At 37.5% G+C, this 20973-nt stretch overlaps 1 protein-coding gene across 1 annotated transcript in view; it reads left to right on the top strand.

The window, feature by feature from the left end:
* The window catches only part of VAV3 (vav guanine nucleotide exchange factor 3), a 364578-nt gene that overhangs the window by 300935 nt on the left and 42670 nt on the right, over positions 1–20973 (top strand). Inside the window, exon 21 of the mRNA XM_044238799.1 lies at positions 20078–20143. Within this exon, the coding sequence (XP_044094734.1) occupies positions 20078–20143 (66 nt within the window). The remainder of the gene's footprint in view (positions 1–20077; positions 20144–20973) is intronic.

Raw genomic sequence — 20973 nt, 5'->3', positions numbered from 1 at the left:
CTTAACAATATTGAGTCTTCTGACCACTGAACATGGTATAGCTCTCCATTTATTTAGGTCTTTAGTTTCTCAACAATGTTTTATAGTTGTCAGAGTGAAGGACATGCACATCTTTTATCATATATCCTTAATTATTTCATATTTCATTGGATCCTATTGTACATGGTAGGTTTATAATTTCATTTTCTATTTATTGCTATGTAACTGACTTTTATAAATTGATCTTTTACCCTACAACCTTGTTAAACTCACTTACAGGAATTAACTCCAGTTAGTTAAATTAGAATTATTCTAGCAGATTTTTAAAAAGATTTATTTATTTTTGAGAGAGAGACAGCAAGTGAAGGGGGAGGGGAGGGATGGAGAGAGGAGAGAGAGAAAATCTCAGAATCTCAAGCAGACTCCCTGCTGAGCGTGGAGCCCAACACAGTGCTCAATCTCATGACCATGAGATTATGACCTCAGCCCAAACCAAGAGTTGTACACTTAACCAACTGAGCCACCCAGGCACACCAATTCTAACAGATTTTTAAAATATGGACAATCATGTTGTCAATGAATAAATGTGGTTTTACTTCTTCCTTTGTAGTCTGAATGCTTTCTATTTCATTCTTGCCTTATGACAATGGCTGGAACCTCCAGGAAAATGCTGCTAGAATTAGAGGAAAGGTATATACTTGCTTTATTCCTGACCTCATGGGGGAAAGCATTAAGTCTTTTACTATTAGGTCCTTTACTATTAGGTAAAATGTTATCTGTAATTTTTTATAAATACCTATCATTAAGATGAGGATGTTCTATGCTAGGCCTACTTTGCTGAAAGTTTTTATCAGTAATTTATGTTGGATTTTACCAAAAGTTCTTTTTGCGTCAATTGAAATGATTTTATCATTTTTTTATAATTTATTAATTTGGTGAATTACATTGATTTTCTGAGGTCGTACCAATCTTGCTTTCCAGAGATAAACCCCAACTGGTAACAATAGATTGTCCTTTTTATTTATTGTTGTTTTATTTTCTTGTCATTTATTTGTCCACGTTTGTTAGTAGTTTAGCACCCAAAGAATGAATGGGGAGCTATTCATTTCTCTTAAACTTTCTGAAAGAGTTTTTATAGAATCAGCATTATTTTTTCATGAAGTGTTTTATAGAATTTATCAGGGAAGCTCTCCAGGCCTAGAGTTTCCTTTATAGGAAGTTGGGGGGTGGGGTTGTTTTTTTTGTTTGTTTGTTTCATTTTGTTTCATTTTTATTACAGTTTCCTTAGTAAATATATGTTATTCAGGTTATCGATTTCTTTCTGGGTAAGCCTTGATAGTTTTTGTGTAGACTTTATAGTAGTGTCACCTCTCGTATCTGACATAGGTAATTTGTCTTTGCTTTTTTTTCTTGATCAGTCTAATTAATTGGTGATGAATTATATTAAACTCATATGAGGTTGGTTCTATTTTTCTGTTTCATATTTCCCTGATTTCTGCTCCATTCTTTATTCTTGTCTTCTTACTTGGGGTTTAATTTGTTCTTATTTTTCTAGTTTTTTAAGGTCCTCATTGGTTTGAGAATCCTCTTTTCTAACATAGGCATTTAGTGCTGTAAATTTCTAAGTACTACTTTTGCTCCCTCCTAAATGTTTGATAAGAGCTGTATTTTTATTTTTGTTCATCTTGAAATACTTTCTAGCATTTTTTTCCCACTTTTCACTCTCTTCTTATGGGTCATTTTAGAAGTGCACTATTTAGTTTTCAAATAGTTAGGGGTTTCCCAGATATATTTCTGTTTTAGTGATCTTATGCTTCCGGACAGTGAACTTACAAGTGTTGTTTGTCTTTTTTTTTTCCTCCCTGCCACGGTGGAAAAGGTTGGGTAGAGTGAGCTAGAGCGGAGTATTTTCTTCCCCACCCCCCCACCCCCACTACCCCATATATTATGGGGTATATTACACTGGTAATACCCCAACTGGTCAGGCTTCCTTTAACAAGTTTTTCCTGAGGACACGTCTTATTAGAGCAGAGTGGGAGCAGAGTGGGAGCAGCTGGGTGGCTCAGTGGAATGAGCATCTGACTCCCTTTGATTTCAGCTCAGGTCATGATTTCAGGGTCCTGCAATCCAGCCCTGCATGTGGAGCTCCCCGCTCATTGGAGACTCTGCTCCCTTCCTTTTCCTTCTCATTCCACTCACACGCATACACATTCTCTCTCTCTCTCTCTCTCTCACACACTCAAATAAACAAATAAATCTGAAGAAGAAGACAAAGACGAGCAGAGTGCCTTTTCTCCTCCTTCTGCCAGAAGCTGGGGATTTTCCTCTCCTGTTGACTGTATGAATCTGGCCAAGCTCCTAAAGGTAGTCTTACAATATTGTGGGTTTCCCCTATGATGGCTCCCCCTGGACTGTTTAACTCTCAGAGTTGTAAGCACTGAACTTTTGGCAATTTGTCAATACCAGTTCAGGTTTTCCTAGCCCAGCACTGGCACTAGATCCCACAGCAGTCTCTGCTGGGGAGTCTCTGCTCTGGAAAGTTGTGACTCCCTGTATTTGCTAGTCTTTCTTTCCATTCCTGGGGGCTGAGGTTTGTCCTGTGTCTTTCCCTCTCTTATGGATCCAAGAATTGTTGATTTTTTTCAATCTATTCAGTGTTTTACGTGTTAGGCAGGGTGATGTCTAGAAAGATTCTTAAATGAAGAACTGGAAGCCCGGTGTTCTTTTTACTAAATTGTATTGCCTCCTATTCTTTTTATATGATAAGAAAGACATTATTATTTGTCATTTCCTTTCAACGGCCTGGGAGCATGAAGCTTTTCTGGTATGGTAGTATAATGGCTTTGGCAACTCTCAGGAAAATTGTAAGAGAAATGAGGCCATTGTATGACAAAATGTATGTGTGTATCTGTTAAGGGGAAGATGGCTAATGTCTACAGCAGAGAAAAACAATTAGCACATTTATTTCAGATCAGCAAATATATATTGAGTGTCAACTCTATACTCACTTCTCAGGCACTGCTCATATTTCAATTATCAACTCCGATTTTTGGTTTGACATTATGTCTCCTGTCTTTAGAGGATCCATTCATGCTTGCTGGGAGCTAGCAATATGTTTGAATTTTCAGAGATAAATTAAAAGTTCATCTAATGTTTTCAACAAGGATGTAGTATAAGTCAGAATTGTCTTATGCATACTTTTTAGCCAGTCAATGTATTTTTTTTAGCCAACAAATTCTAGCCTTATTGACAGGAACAGTGGCACTGTGAGAAAAACCTGATTCAAGTCATGCATCTGTCGCCAACTAGTTGTGTGGCTTGGGTCAAGTTACTCAGTCACCACATGGCTTTGTTTCTTCTTTTTTTACAGAACAGGACGGGACCAGAGCTGTACTCACAACTCTGAATCATCTGGGGCTTTGCAATAATGTCAACACACAACCCCACTTCCAGATATCAGGATACAATTGTTCTGGGTTCAGGAGAACCCTAGATAAATTTTTTTTTAAGATTTTATTTATTTATTTGACAGAGATCACAAGTAGGCAGAGAGGCAGGCAGAGAGAGAGAGAGAGAGAGAGAGAGAGAGAGGAGGCAGGCTCCCTGCCGAGCAGATAGCCCGATGCAGGGCTCGATCCCAGGACCCTGGGATCATGACCTGAGCTGAAGGCAGAGGTTGTAACCCACTGAGCCACCCAGGCGCCCCAACCCTAGATAAATTTAATGTAAGCCTTTGACTAGGGTGATCCAATGATTTCAGCTTACTCCTTGGTCTTGGATGGCACACCGGCTTATTAAGCATAGCTACAAGATAAAGTGTCACTGTGAACTTGATCAATACTTTGTATCGGATAGTTACCAAACAAAGGGAACATTTTCTAAGAACTAATATGCAATTAAAATATATTTGCCACAAACTTCATACTGAACTTGATGTAAGTGTTTTCTTTGATTAAAAAGTACTTCACATCTTACAATTCTCCAAGGCTATCGTGATGAAATCAGCTTTTGTTTTACACGTTGTACATATGGAAGGTATATGTAGGAAACTGGTCTGGATGTGAACTTACCCTTGTACTTACTCAATGGCATGATTTAGAATGATGTGTTTTAAAATTTTCTTTTTAAAAAAATTTTTTTTAAATATTTAATTATTTGAGAGAGAGGGAGAAAGCGAAAGAGAGAGCATGAGAGAGGAGAAGGTCAGAGGGAGAAGCAGACTCCCTGTGGAGTTGGGAGTCCTATGTGGGACTCGATCCTGGTACTCTGGGATCATGACCTGAGCTGAAGGCAGTTGCTTAACCAACTGAGTCATCTAGGCACCCTAAAAATTTCTGAAAAAAATCTTTCCTCTATATTGAATATAGATGGGTAAAGAATGTTGCTGTTTTGATCCTTTGAAGTTACAGCAGTTTGTGGGTGTGCTTGCAGTGGTTCCGTGTACATTACTTTGTTGATAATCGTATTCAAAGAAGACAAGTACTTTATGGTTTGCATCCTAAAGGATGTGACTCTGCTCTGTGTGTGCATGGGCATCTATGTGTGTATGTATTTAATTGCTTCTGAGAGGATAGTTTTTAGGCACCTCCTCTTTGGTCCCTACCCAATTGGTTTGGTCTCATTAGAGATTGCATATAATTAGCACCAGAAAAATAAGTGTTTTTCTTTTCTGTGTTACAGTTTAGGAAATTGTAGCTCATTTTACTGAGTGGCAGTTACTGACTCTGTCATCTATTGGCATCATGACCTTACATAGATTACTCTCTGTTTTATCATCTGTAAAATGTTTTATAAGGGCCTCAGTTTTATCATCTGTAAAATGCATACAGAATAAAATAAATGATATATGAAAGAGGTCTAGCCCAGTGCTCATTAAATATTAGCTTCTAGCATTCATCCATTCATTCATCCAAGTACTTTGAAGATTTTATTTTTATTCATTTGACACAGAGAGAGAGATCACAAGTAGGCAGAGCAGCAGGCAGAGAGGGTGGTGGGAAAGCAGTCTCCCCGCTGAGCAGGGAGGCCGATGTGGGGCTTGATCCCAGGACCCTGGGATCATGACCCAAGCCAAAGGCAGAGGGTAACCCACTGAGCCACTCAGGCACCCCTCATCGAGGTACTTTGGGTCTTTCTTCATGTTTTGTACTGACCACAAAAAAAAGACAACAGGTTTCTAACCTTGTGGTTTAATGACCTAAGGAACGATCAAAGCTCAGAACAGGTGATGCAGCTGGTTTCCATGTAAAGTTTTGTGTTAACACTTTTATAATTATATTGCTACAAATACATGTAAAGTTAAAACTGTGGGTAACAATATAGATATTGCAATATTACAGAGGCTTTGCATTTGAATTTCAAAAATGTCTTTTGTACTAGTTAAGTGCTTTGGCTTATTTGGAAATTTTCAAGAAATTACGCTTTTAAGATTAAACTGTTTTCTTCTCTTCTTTCAAGTGAGTCACTTCACTCATTAGTGTAGAAAGTTGAATTTTATTGTAGACTGTCATGTTTTCTACATACTCTATGTCCAGAGAATACAAATTATCCTCCACTTTCTATCAGGAACTTTCTATGAATAGCTATTATAGTCTAGTCTATCTTATTATTATAACAACAGTAATTTCTAATGCTATCAAAGTGAGTGGTTATCTGCATTTTCATTATAACTTCTTTCAAACAATGAGTTGACAATTGAGCTGTAAAAATATTCTCTGTATGGTCCTTGCATTGAAGGGATTCATTTTGGCAGCTTTTTCTTGTGGTCTTTGTTGTCTTCTTTCTCTTTCCTTGAAAGTTCCATAAAATTGTCTTCAAGTGAAATGAATATAAAAGAGGAAATTGGCCATTTAGAGTACATTTCCTAGTGCAGGTGTAAGGCCTAGTTTTTACTGAGAGTAACAACATATGGAACCATTCTGATCATGTCATTGGACTGATGACAAACCTGTTGCTTTAAAGTTGTTTCAGTATGTGAGAATAAGGACTTAGGAATGAAGGAGAACATTCTTCATGCTGAGAGAGACTCTTTCTATTAGAAACCTTATTTTCCCAGAAGAGGTACAAAGAGGGCAAGAGAAAGAAGCAAGCAAATGTAAAATCATGCCATGCCAACTATGGGGTCTTTTTTTTTTTTTTTAAACAGTAAAGAGCTTTATGTATTTTCTTCTTATAATAAAGCTTATGAAACAATGAGGACCCTCTGTCCTATATCATGGGGTTTTATTTGCTCCATTGTCATTTATGAATACCCAAATGTTCCACAGGGAGAATTTTGTAAGCTAACTGGAACCAAAAGACAATTATAACCAGGAGAACTATAATCAGTGTGCCAAAAATATATATTTTTATCCACAATGAAAGTTAAATAACCTAGAAAAATAGTTGTGATACTTCACACTTACAAATCATGCATCTACATGATCTTTATTCTAAGGAGTGAAAATGTTTTTACACACATTCTGATTAATTCACAGAAATCTCCATAAAGAGGGTAAATTGGAATTGTGGTTTTCAAGGGCCAAATTTATCACCCATCTATGTATGTTGGCATTTGCTGGATTAAAATTAGACTTTTTCAGACTTCTCTTCTCCTGCCTTAGTTCTATATGTTAGACTATCCTACCTTTGTTTTAGGAGAATCATTTGTAATTCTTAACACCTCTCAAGGAAAAAAAAATACATTTTTAAAGGCGGTTTAGTTCTTCTTTGGTAGAACAATCAGGAAACACAGCATTGCTTTATGTAGCAGTTTCAGCTTTTTAAATTTTTTTCTCTTTGCCTCAAAGGAAAAACTGAAAAGTCAGAAAGTAAGTCTGTTTGGAGAGAGCTTGAGAGTCTCCTGAGGGAAGCATTCCTCATTACCCTGCTTGGGGAGAGGGTGGAGTAGCGGTGGCTCTTGACTTGGCCATGGGCAATTAGGTGGTAACTTTCCCTTTGCAAACCTTAAGAGACTCTTAACTCTAGGAAACAAATGGAGTGTTGCTGGAGGGGAGGTGGGCTGGGGTGTGGGATAATTTCCAGATGAGCATTAAGGAGGGCCCTTGTTGTAGTGAGCACTGGGTGTTCTATGAAACTGATGAATCATTGGATTTTACTCCTGAAACTAATAATACAGTATATGTTAACTAAATTGAATTTGAATAAAAAGTATTTTTTAAATCCACTTTGCTACCATCTTTGCCCTAAAGAGCAGTTGTCATGTATGCATGCAACAGATGAACCCTTCTTAGTTTGTAAGAAACTTGACTTCCCATATGCCTGATATATTTAGCACTGATTACAATTCCATTGCTTATAATTGGCTATTCAGATGTCCGGATGATTTATTTATTTATTTATTTATTTGACATAGAGAGATCACAAGTAGGCAGAGAGGCAGGCAGAGAGAGAGAGGAGGAAGCAGACTCCCTGCTGAGCAGAGAGCCCGATGCGGGGCTCGATCCCAGGACCCCGGGATCATGACCTGAGCCGAAGGCAGCGGCTTAAGTCACTGAGCCACCCAGGCGCCCTGATTTTTTTTTTTTTAAACAGATATGTTTTCCTCATTTTAACCTCGAAAACAAAATAAAACTAAGGGCTCAATCAGGGAGAATCTTTTTCATAGAAGACATGCTTTTTCAAAATTAGAGCTATTGATTCATATTTTACACTCTGTCTGAATTTACCCTTCTACTTCCCATTCTTTTAGCTAAATGCTTCTTTACCATCAAGGCTCAGGTTGGGGCACCTCCTTTGAGGTCTTCTCTGAACCTGACAGAAGGGTTTCTGGCATAACACTTCTAGTGTATCCTCAATGGTCTGTTCATGGTTCTCTCTGCCTGATTAGAGCGCTCCAGAAAGTTAAGAACTGTGACTTTCGTCTCTTTATCTCTAGCGCCTATCCTAAAATAGGCATTCAGTCCATAGGTCTGGAATGAATAATGCTATTCAGACTGCTGTTTCTGTACTATGTTATTTACAAGTTTTCAAATTCATTGTTTATGAACTCAACTTATACTTTACGATGTAACTGAGAGACCATTAAAATATTCATTTATCTTGTCAGAGTTAAATTTATCCTTGTTCTCTCAGAATAGTCTTTAAGCTATTTAACCTTATGTCCTCAAATTCCTCATCTATAAAATGGGGATTTTAATACCTAAATGACACACAAGGGTATTATAAAAATCATAGGAAGTAAACTTGAAAGAAAATGGAAAAGGAGAAAAAGTTTATTTCTGTATAATGACTAATGATATTGAAAGATAAGCTTCATTTTTCCAGAAGTGGGAAAATGATTTTTTTAAAATTTTTTAAAATTTCATCTTCCCCATGTTTCCATATGAAGAGTCCCACTAATGTATGTAGGCTCATAGAAGCCCACTCTTCCCTCCCAATTCCTGTATCCAATTCTTGAAATTTCTTTAATCAGATGTTAAACTTTCTACTCCTAGACATAAAAGCACAAATGATAAATCCTGAAGGGAACAGTTCATGTAAATATGTAGGCTAAATCATGAGCCCTTCTCTCAGAGCAAGGTTGGATGAGGAAAGTGTAAGTCAGATGGCTCGAGGAAAGGGGAGTAGGAAGGAACACAACAAGGCAGGGGTTTACAGAAAACAAACTTTGCTTGGGGGATGATTTGCTTACTTATGGACTCAACTGTAAGCAGTATTGACCTTTTGTGTTAAAAGCCTTAAGCAGTCTGTCCTGTAACACAGGACCTGCCCAGAAACCCTCTGGGGTCAGGGAAGGGAGGTACAGTGGAGTGGAGTTAGTAGGCCTTTACCCCTGGCATCTCTCCCTGCAACTTTAGTAGCCTAGTCATTTCAAAGGAGTCTCTTCCTTTGCTCTACATTAAGAGACTTTTCTCGTTTCTTCTAGACCACACAGGAATTTTAGCTACAATAAATATATATGTGTGTGTGTGTGTGTGTGTGTGTGTGTGTGTATGTTTTTTGTTGTTGTTTTTAACTCCCTGATCTGCAGTTCAGGTGCCATTCTGTATCATAACCAGAGGCACATAAGAAGATGAACAGGGACGCCTGGGTGGCTCAGTTGGTTAATCAGCTGCCTTCGGCTCGGGTCATGATCCCAATGTCCTGGAATCGAGTCCCACATCGGGCTCCTTCCTTGGCAGGGAGCCTGCTTCTCCCTCTGCCTCTGCCTGCCACTCTGTCTGCCTGTGCTTGCTCTCGCTCCTCTCTCTCTGACAAATAAATAAATAAAATCCTTAAAAAAAAAAAAAAGAAGAAGAAGATAAACAAAAAAGTTTTTAAAAGAATCAAATCTTTGTTAAGAAAACTGATTCTTTGGGGTAAATACCCAGGAGTGCAATTGCAGGGTCGTAGGGAAGCTCTATTTTTAATTTCTTGAGGAATCTCCACACTGTTCTATAGAGCTTCCCTACGACCCTGCAATTGCACTCCTGGGTATTTACCCCAAAGATACAGATGTCGTGAAAAGAAGGGCCATCTGTACCCCAATGTTTATAGCAGCAATGGCCACAGTCGCCAAACTATGGAAAGAGCCAATATGCCCTTCAACGGATGAATGGATAAGGATGATGTGGTCCATATACACTATGGAGTATTATGCCTCCATCAGAAAGGATGAATACCCAACTTTTGTAGCAACATGGACGGGACTGGAAGAGATTATGCTGAGTGAAATAAGTCAAGCAGAGAGAGTCAATTATCATATGGTTTCACTTATTTGTGGAGCATAACCAATAGCATGGAGGACAAGGGGCGTTAGAGAGGAGTAGGGAATTTGGGTAAATTGGAAGGGGAGGTGAACCATGAGAGACTATGGACTCTGAAAAACAGTCTGAGGGGTTTGAAGTGGCAGGGGGGTGGGAGGTTGGGGTACCAGGTGGTGGGTATTATAGAGGGCACGGCTTGCATGGAGCACTGGGTGTGGTGAAAAAATAATGAATACTGTTTTTCTGAAAATAAATAAATTGGAAAAAAAAAAAAAAGAAAACTGATTCTTGACACCAAAAGGCTCATCACTTTGGCATTGTAAACTATAGAATAAACATCTCTGGGAACTGTGTTTTTCCCCATTCAGATGCCTGCCCCAGAGCATTTCTTTGTGAAATCACAAACTTGGTTTTTGTCATGGCAGGGATACCGTTTTAGGCAGTACTGGAGCATAGTTTCAGGGTCTTCCTCAGTTGACCTTGACTTTGCTTCTTAACTGCCTCTCACCACTTGCCCATCCGTTGGATAAAGTCAGGAGAAGCCACGGCAGAATTGAAATTGTGGATGTGGCAGTAAAAAGCCACGTGAAAATAGTACAGCTTATGTGGTAATAGTATGTCATGTAATCATAAGACCTTTATTTTGACAGGTGTTTACCTCAAAATATTGCATTAAATCAGGGTCCCTAATTACAGGGAAGAAGAAAAAGGCAGAGCCTGACTATAATAGAACAGGAGAAGCCCGGGAGAGATGATTATAGACGATAATACACATTAGTGAAGGCCCGTAAGAAACATTCTCCCTGGGTGATTGCCAACTGGCTTTGATTGAATAGATCATAAACTGAGTTTGCAGGAATGTTTCCAAGTGTACAGACTGTATTGTGGGAATTGGCAAGCCTCCGACAAAGTGGGTGAGGTCCTAACTGTTAACTCTCAAGATGGGCATTTTTGGTTAACAACTCTTCACTTGTATTTTTCCTTTGTTTGGTACAGGGCAAAATGTAGGTTATAACGTCTGTAGGGGAGAACACCGCTGTCTAAGGAGAAGTTTAGACAGTGAAGTCTTTTTTTTTTCCCAACAGAAAGCAACATTATTTAGGGGATAGTTCTGAGGAATTCTGTTGTGGTATATTTTTTCTGTTATTTCATTACCATAGAAGCTGCATTCTGCCGTAATTACTACAAGGACGTGTCAGTCACAGAATACCTTCAGTGGACCACCGATCCACAATTACATCTATGATATGGCTGTTGATTTGACACCACAAGGGGTTTCAGTAGAGTGCACAGGTCTGTGCCCTCAAGACTTGGGTCCAAATAATTTCTCAGGTTATAACATATATTGGATTTTAATTATTCATAGTAATTGGAATTCCTGAAGAGTGAATGAAGGAATGTCATTTCTAACAAGTCAATCCTGTATACCCTGGAGAATAGAGGACTTTACACCGAGGTAAAATGAAAGTCATTTAGGACCTGAAATGTCTTTATCTTCTATGAATAAATGTAACCAGATTCAATTACTGACACATAATATCCCTAATTAAGAATTTGTGGATCAGATACTTCTTAGTAAAGTAACGGACAGGAGAACTGTAGGGATTTCGGAAAAGGGCTCATGTAAGCAAAGAACAGTGGTAAAAGAGAAATTCTTGAGTCAAAAAAAAAGAAAAAAAGACAAGAAAAAAATCCTTGGGTCAAACCCTGTCATTTCACAGGCAAGAATACTGAAGCCATAAAAGGTTAAATGACTTACTCAAGGATCAGAAAGGCAGGAATAGAACATCAGACTCCTGACTGTCTATCCATATCAAATTGTTACCTCCTAGGTCTTTTCTCTAGTCCAAAATTCTGCAAAAATCTATGAAAATGACCAAAGCAAAAGCTAATTAAGGAACCGACATCATCTGAATAAGATCCTTGAAGGTGATAACTATGTTTAGTCATTTTTAATCCCCTAGTATGTAACATAATCCCTCATAAATATCAGGTAGTCAATACACTTTTCATTAAAGTAGTGATTTTGTTCTTAGTAGAAAAGTAAATTCTTCAAAAACATCTAATGCTGCCATGAGCATTTGACATGTGTGGTGCCATTACTCAGGATATTTCCTTTGTGATTACTTAAGATTAAAATCACCAAGGATAGGAAAACATCCACTGGTTGTCTGCCAGGATTAGAAATATGAATTTCTATATTTTGGACCTCTATCAAGCCTGGTTTACTTTTTGGGTTATATGGCCTCTCTCTAAATAGAATTTCTTCCAAGAGTGGTAGATCCTTGTTCTTTCCAGATTTTGTAGTAAGTAACCACTTGGGATCTGGCCTACCTACATTCAGATTGGTTTTTGCTTGCTAATTTTTTTTTTTCTTTCATCAAAGGTATGCTCTTCTTTCCTTCACCAGAAACATAGTTAATAAGTTTTGATTCAGGATTACATCACATACAATATCTTACCTAGTGAAACTTCAGAGAAAAAGCCTCAGGACATGAAAGACTAGAGCCCTCTTCCCTGCTAGAGAAGTTCAGGAACCCCACAGAATACATTTTTTGGATAATAAGAAAATGTTCTACAAAGTCTCATTCTGCTATTATATTCATCTCACAAATAATAAGTGTAGATCTATAGCTTATGGCTTTTTAGTGGGTTTCTCTTAGTGCACATTTCACAACTTTTAGGTTTTTTTTTTTTTGAGTTTTTGATACTTCTTTCTGCCAAAATCTCAGTGATGTAGTAAACACAAACAATCTTGTGTGCATTCTAAAAGCCATCAAATATCAAAGCTTTAGTCACATGTTTTGATGATTTGATGCAATTATAAGCCTTTATAAATCAAAGATACATTTCAAAGATCCAAGATACAAGTTTTTTTTAAAGTTATTCGGAATTCTGGGCCTATGACAGCCACTTAACTATGAATGAACTAGGTTAGGAATATGAATTTTATTGTCTTTTGAAAACCTTTAGGGTTTATGCATTGGACAAAAGTTTAAAATGCTATTCTCTTTTGACTAATAAATGGTAAAAGTGTTTGGCTACGTTTTTGTTCTTTTGTATGTTTGCGTGAATATTTTGGAATTCATTGTAATGACTATTATGCAATTACACTTGATACATTTTCAAGTTGTTCACTGGTGGAAAAATGTCCATCTCACTTGTCATGCAAGAAGCAATGACCAAAGAAGTGTGTACTTGCATGAAAACATTAGCACATTCGAAATAAGGAAATGGATTATCTGAATATAGTATTTTTTGTTCAGGTGAAAGTTATACAGGAGTCTATGTTACTTCTGGTTTAGCAGACTTGTCTAAATATAAGGAGGATGGTGGGATTATTACCGGGCTAGGTATTTCTCTTTTAATAACACATGAATAGCCAACAAAAAAATTTAGAAGTGAGAATTGATTGGAAATAATCAAAAAGCAGTATTGTAGAAAAAATAGAAAAATAGTTATTTTTAGCAGTCATTAAGTGTTTTCAGTCAAGTTAATTCTTTGATCCTTGTATTACCCTAGTGAGGCATATGTGGCAGACCTTGTCATCATTCTTGTTTTACCATGGAGATTTGCCCAAGGTTATAGTTTTTTTTTTTTTTTAATAGCAGAGCTGGAAAGAGAATGAGCTCTCCCAAAGCCACATCCCTACTGAATGGTAGGGATTTTTCTGAGTTTTCCTAGAACTAGTACTGATGTATATTTAACTACTAACAATGGTATTAGTATGGTGGCAGCTAGGATCACAGATGGCTCCTTATCAAAGGTTATAATTTCAGTCAGCGTCTTTGTCCTGGTCTTCTCTCCTTTTCCAGTCCTTTGGTTCTATCACACATGATCACAAAGCCTGTCAGAATAATTCCAAAAATAGTGCTTGGTACAAGCTATCCATCATCCATCCATCCATCTGGTCAGTAAACTAATTTGTATATTTGCCTAGATTCCCATAATTCATGCCTACCCTGTATGTCTTCTTCCCCCCCTATACCCAGACTGTACATTTCTGACAGTGAGAGAGGACTAGGTACAGTGACAGTTGCTCTGGCCATTACCCATGTGTGATAAATTGCTTAGTAATCTCCACAGCACCTTCATGCATACGTTGAAAGTGTTCAGGGCATTGTAACTTGGGAAAATTTCCAATCTTTCATAAATAACCATTAATCTGTCCCTTTTAAATTCAGCTTTCCACATCTGTTTCAAATTGTTCAGTGCTATGCCAGGAGTGCATTAAACCTCCAATCCAGGTGGTATTAAGGGGATAAATGAGCCACAGGGAAAAGACACTCTGTATTTTTCTTAAAGCAATTCTTTCTTCTTTTTGCAAAGTTAGGAGCCAAGCAATTTACGATTAAGATTTTTGGAGGATATCCTCTGTCATTTTAAGCCATCCTCATCTATGGGTTTTGAAAAAGCAGTTTCAGCTCTGCTATATTAGCACCCATTAATGTTTTTCTCTATATTGGTATATTATAAATATCATTTCTACCATCAAACTTAATGTAGTTTTAATTCATTATGGTTTACTGTGGATTCTTATTAGGGAAAAATGAAGAACAGTTATAATCTAAGATCAGTTAGAAATAAGGAAGTGTCTGAATGCACATTTATATTTATGATGTTCAGGAATTTCAGAGAAAGTTATCAATAATTTTAGTTTGATACATTTTTCTACAGGGAGCAACTTGCTTTTCAGGACAGAAGGCATTATTATTTTATGAATTATTATTTAATGTTATTTTGCTTTGTATCTGCTCTACTTTAGTTAATGAAAATTATAAAGGTGCATCTTTTCTTACCATAGATAGCCCATAACTTATTTTCTCAGACTTCCCAAAGAAAATATTTTCATCAGAATGAATCAACCGGGACCATTAGATTTACAAAAGTCTCCTCGCATAATAGAGAGAATGCTCAGCAGAATAAATGCATATAAAGATAGAACTCTATGGTACACCAGATGACATGTAACTCTGAAAGAGGGATGTTTTCAAATTGACCTCGAAGATGTTAAGGGACTCTCAAGAACCAATATTAGACAGGGGACTAACTAGAAAATAAGATTTTTTTATCTCTGGCATTTGTAAGGGGCATAAAAGGAACGACATGTTGATTATTTGACTCACAATACACTGCCCACCCAGGAATGCAAAGAGGAAGAAAATTCAGCTGCATGCCTCTTTCAAAGTTAGTAAAAATTTCATAGATCATCACATAAAGTGCACAAAATCACTGGCTTTGCAAATGGCTTATTTCGTAGCTACAGTCTGCTGTTCCATCCACGCAGCACAGGGGACTGACAGCTGCTCCACCCATTAGCATTAATGAATTATCAATGTACATCCCACACACATCCACCGGGGAAGCAAAGACACTCCTCCTACACATTACTTTGTTTTTTAATCTTCCAAATGTTGTAGGATTCTTATTACCTTAATAAGTGGAAAATCATTGAATACAGCACGTATTCTCTCCCATAGCTAGAACTGACATCTCCTAGGATGTCAGGAAATGCAGCTTTATTCATCTGTTAAGATATGTTAAATTATCTCTCACCTCTTTGTTATCTAAGGGATGTCTAAGACCATTAAAGAAATGTAACCTGCACTGCTAAGGCATTTCATTGAGGGAAAAACAATTCAGAATGACCTTGGTACTCTGTTGAGATATAATTTCCCTCTCCTGAGGAAACTCCAGTAGTGTTCTTGAAATGTAGGGAAAAAGAACAAAATGGTTTTTGATACAGTTAACTGTAGGTCCTGGTTTACCCCTAACTCTCCCCATTTATCCCTTTTGTCCTGGCATAGTTATTAATTACTACCCTTTTCTCTCAAAAGATCCTGGTTTGGACAGAAAATTGCACGTTTACCCTAGTTTTAGGACATTCCTTACATGACCATGACCCTTCCTCTAATGTCTAGGACAGTTTCCGTTCATGCCTTTCAGGTGGAATCTTGGTTCTATAAAGGAAGAATGACCAAAAAAAAAAAAAAAAAAAGCTGAGCCTGTCCATACACCTTCAGAAGTTAAAAAATTCATTAATGTGTCTCCTAGTCTCACCTCCTTTCTCACCTCCTTTCTCTCTGTTTCATGCATTGCCTTCTTCAGCACGCTGTTGCTTCTATAAAATGTCAGAGATAGGTCAAGCAGTGCCATTGTAAGAATATTTTCCTATGTAGAAACATTCAGTGTTTCTCAGTGCCTCACTGTGTGAAAACAAAGTGTGATATATTTTCCTCTTTTCAGTTAAGAGGAACTTAAGCTCATGCTACCCACTAACATGGGACTCTCAGGTTGAGAAATACCTCAAATTGCAAACATTTATGAAATAGTCACTCTGTATTTGCATTCTCTTGTAAAAACTGACATTGTTCTGGATTCCAAGAATTCAGTCCAGTCAAGGAAAAGACCGTGTAGACCAATAACGACCTCCACGCTACCGTGTACTACAAACAATCTGGAAAGGTGTCGGAAGAGGACAGGGTGAGATTAAATTGCACCTGCAGAGTGAAGATGTTTTTATAGAAGAGATGACAGAGTAGGAATGTGTGAGCCAAGCTTTTGGGGAGGAGTAAGTGAAAGGATCAATCTGTATGAAGGACCCTGTGTCGGTTTGGTTCTAGATGCTGGTCAACATGCCTGTGACGAGCTATCACTGCTTCTCTTGAACGCTGCTTTCCTTAGATGAAGGCCACGTGCTCTTTTTCTGACTAATGTGAATTGACAGTTCACCATTCTTATAGCTGTAATCTTCCAGCTTGCTGATTTCTCTTCAACTCTAGTATTGAAGGACCATCATAGAGCTCTGTCTCTGGCCTCTCCCCTGCAAAACAGATTTGTTTCCTTCAGTGTGCTCTCAGAGGTCTGATTTTACTTTTTAAAAACAGTCACTCTTGTCTTTTCCTCTTCTGAGGCTCCTTTGGTGTAGGGCTCCCCCCACATACCTGTATATGTTGTACTCAAGTAGCAGTGCATGCAGTCATGTAAAAAGGTCTGGCTAGGCACGCAGTCCCCAAATATCCTGGTTATTTCCTTGTACCTCAAGGTCATGCTTAAAATAGAGAAGGCACTCCGAGAATGCAGTTGAATGAGATGAACATTTCATTCCAGCCTTATAGCTACTGTGTTCTCATCACCCTCCAATCTGTGACTCTCCTCCCTCTGTTACATCCTTCCTGCCTCCTAGTTAGACTAATTCCTATAAGCTCTTTTATCTTCTTTTGCATACATTTTCTTCCACGATAGTCTTGCTCTATTGACTTGAAAGTTCCCCTCTGTATAATTGTCATCTAACCAAGTTATCTATTTGGGTGGCTTATGTAATCACCTCCATCCTTGGCCGTTTGACTCAAGTCTTTAACTCCCATGGTCTCCTCTTCACCCACTCGCCAGGCAAGCCCTGTTGACTCTAGTGCTACAATATCTCTAGTACCAGTTTCCCCTCCTCCCTTACTGTGATATAGTTCTCTAATGATACTCTCACCTACCACACCATGCCCATCTATAAGCCAGCTTGCACACTGAGGTCAGTTTACTTCTTCTAAAGCACATAACTGCATCACTGAAACCCCCTCACCATTATAAACCATTATTAGACTCTACTTGTGTTTCCTATGCACAACCTGTATTTTTACACCACTGATAAATTCAAATGTCTCAGTCACACTGGTTCCCTGCCACCTTTTAGCTCCATGTCCCTCCATCCTCCTTTATGAGTCTAATGCTTGTGCAGAGAGGAAGTACCAAGCTCTGAAGTTAGAACATCTAAATTTGAATTCTGGTTATGTCACTTGCTGACTCTGTGATCATGGGGTAATCATTTAACTTTACTATGCCTCATTTTCCTCACCTATAAAATGGGGATCGTAATTGGGCCTACCACAAAGGATCACTGTAAAGATTATGAAATGCTCAGAGTGGTGTATACAGTAAGGATGCACTAAGTATAAGCCATTATTAGACTCTACTTTTGTTTCCTATGCACAACCTGTATTTTTACACCCCTGTCCCTCTCTCATGCTTTATTTTGTTTTCAAAATGTTCTCCTCCATTTCCATTTCTATATGTTCACACCCCACACATTTTATATTCACGTGCCCCTGCTCTTTTCTATGTAGCTTTCAGGCAAATCCCTAATACTGAAAATATCTTTCCAATTTCCATAGCCTCTCTTCTGCACCCAAGAATATTTAGCTTTTTTCACCATGTATTAAAATTATGTGTATATGTATCTTCATTCTGAGAAGATTAGGGGGGAGACAGGAAATGATTTATGAATTCTTGCGTTTTCCTAAGTGTTTAACCACATTAATATTAGATACTGTATTTGTTGAATAAATGAATGAATCTTCTACTTGTTCATTTACCTTTTTCCCTGACACGCAAGTGCGATACAATTCTTGAACCTTGCTCCAATGAACATCTTGTCCTTACTTGGTTATTTGCTTTCCCTCTGTCTGAATCCCACCTTTCCTCTTCTCTTTTCTGTTCTTTTTACCTTCCTCCAACCCTTCCCCCTTTCCTGTTACACCTTCCCTCTCTCTTGCCCATACCTCTCCCACCTCTTCCCCTTTTTCCCCCTTCTTTTCTTTTTCCTCCTCATCCTTTAATTCTGGATTCCCACTTTATAAAATTCCCACAAACTCATAACTAAGCTCCATGGGCACAAAAGGATGCTGTTTCAAGAGGGAAATATTTGCTGAACATTTTTTTTGTTACTTTTCTTTGTCAAAAATAATTGAGCATGTAATATCCAGTCATAATGCCATTTACTCATCTTAGCTACTGAGAGGAAGAAATGGTTAAATAGCAAATAAAAATAAACCCAATTTTTGGACAAGAAGAAGGCATAAGAACTTTTTAATATCATGTTCTAATTGCTGTAGTGTGTTTTGAGTGTAGTTTGTTTTTTTGCAGAAGGGAAATAATTGTAGGTTCAGTGTCATAGTGTCATAAGGTTTTGTGTATGTTTGAAGTAAAACAGAATGTTACATTGTTTCAGGTGTGCAGCATAGTGATTGGACAGGTACATATGTTACGCTGTGCTCACCACAAGTGTAGCTGCCATCCATCACCATACAACATTACCATTGACTCTATTCCCTCTGCTTTATTCTGTACCTGTATTCCCTGTACCTTTTATTCTGATGCCTTATTCTTTCCATAACTGGAAGCCTGTATCTCCCACTCCCTGTCACCCCTTTCATTCATCCCCCCAACTCTCTTCCCTTTGGGAATGACCAGTTTGTTCTCTGTATTTATGGGTCTGTTTCTGCTTTTTGTTTTTTCACTTGCTTTTTTAGATTCTGCATACAAGTAAAATCATATAGTATTTGTTTTTCTCTGTATGACTTTTTTCATCTAGCATGATACCCTCTGGACCCATCCATGCTGTCACAGATGGCAAGATTGTACCCATTCTTATGACTGAGTACTATTTCATTGTATGCATACACCACATCTTCTTTATCCAGTCGTCTATCAATGGACACTTGGGTTGCTTCCATAGCTTGGCTATTGTAAATAATGCTGCAATAAACATAGGGGCGCATGTATCTTTTTGAATTCACGTTTTGTTTTCTTTGCATGAATACCAGTAGTGGAATAACTGGATCATATGGTACTTGTATTATTTAATCTTTTGAGGAAACTCAGTACTGTTTTCTGCAGTGGCTGTATCAATTTACATTCCCTGATGAGTTTTTTTTTTTTAAATTAAGAAAAATTTGTTCAAAGGTCTCCAAGAGTAAACTCTTTTATTTTTTTTGTCCATTTGGTGTTTAGGTTTTCCTAAAAGTCTGCTAATTTCTTCCCTCTCTTTTCATTTACGATGTCATTTTAACCTACAATCCTTCCTCCAACATCATAACTATCTTTACTTGATCAGCATCCTGTCATTTCTCCTAAATCTGAAAACTATCTAAAACATCATCATGTTGTTTTCCATTTCCACAAGTCTTGAAATGTCTCCTATCTTGTTGGAGGAATGTTCTTATGAGTTCTATTAAAGATGCCAATAGTAACCATTTAAATCACATTTCTAATTGTAAGCCTGCACAAAACCAATGTATCTACTTGTATTAGTGAACATAAAATAGAAAGATTAAATACGCTGTTATCTCTAAATTGGATTGAGGGATATAAAGTTAACAAGATGGAATGGTAGTTTGGGAAGTCAAACTTGAATCCTTCTTTTATAATTGTCAGATGAAACAACATGTAAAGTTTAATAATTTTAAAACCTCTTTGCTTCTGCTTTCTTTCCTCAACCATAGTAGGTTAATGTTTAGGAATGGATAAAACATGTAAATAATTCTGAGGATCCTGATTAACAACACTATGTACAAAGCATTATGAGATTATCATTTGTGGTAAATGGGTTCTCAAAACTGATTTTTTTTTTCCTAATTTAGGGTAGAAATTTAGCATCTGGAGAAGTTGGATTTTTTCCAAGTGATGCTGTTAAGCCTTGCCCGTGTGTAAGTATGAGTATTTTCTTTCCATTTTTTCCTGGTTTTGATGCTGTAATGAATTGTGCAAGAATCTACAAAGGGTATGGTCTTATCACTCAATAATTTTATTAATGCTTTCTGGAGGGATCATATAATTTCAAGTTGAAATACATGGTCAATGTTATTATAATTCTAAAATCTTCATGATTCCATTGTCAGGAAATTTTTTTTTAAAGATTTTATTTATTTATTTGACAGGGAGAGAAATCACAAGTAGACAGAGAGGCAGGCAGAGAGGAGGGGGAAGCAGGCTCCCTGCTGAGCAGAGAGCCCGATGCGGGGCTTGATCCCAGGACCCTGAGATCATGACCTGAGCTGAAGGCAGAAGCTCAACCCACTGAGCCACCCAGGTGCCCCGTCAGGAAATATTTTTAATTGATACAGGCAAGGAGAAAATTCGACTCAGTAGAATTTACAAAATTAAATTGTCTACAAGATGTTAGAAGGAATAAATTAAAGCTTCAGATTAGGTGCAATTTCCCCTTTTCCCATGGAGGTGAGAATGGTAGGCTCCAATCTATTCCTAGTCATTTGGGGCTATAAAGAAATATTATACTTCCCCTGGAATACATGAAGGCGAAATAGCATGAAGTCCACAAATCCTTCAACCAAATCTCGAAATACATTTTTCTGTGCTTTAGTTTGTCATTACTATTTATTTAATATCATAATGACATTTTCTGAAAACATCAAACACATTAGATACAAGGAGAAAAAATGAGCGTTCACTCAAACATTTTGAATGAATATAACATAAAATGTACTTTCTGATGTTTTATTAGATTTATAAATTTCTG

Source organism: Neovison vison, chromosome 2 (assembly GCF_020171115.1).
Source record: "Neovison vison isolate M4711 chromosome 2, ASM_NN_V1, whole genome shotgun sequence".
Taxonomy (NCBI): domain Eukaryota; kingdom Metazoa; phylum Chordata; class Mammalia; order Carnivora; family Mustelidae; genus Neogale; species Neogale vison.
The sequence above is the reverse complement of the archived record's forward strand: the minus strand, read 5'-3'. Positions and strand labels throughout refer to the sequence as shown.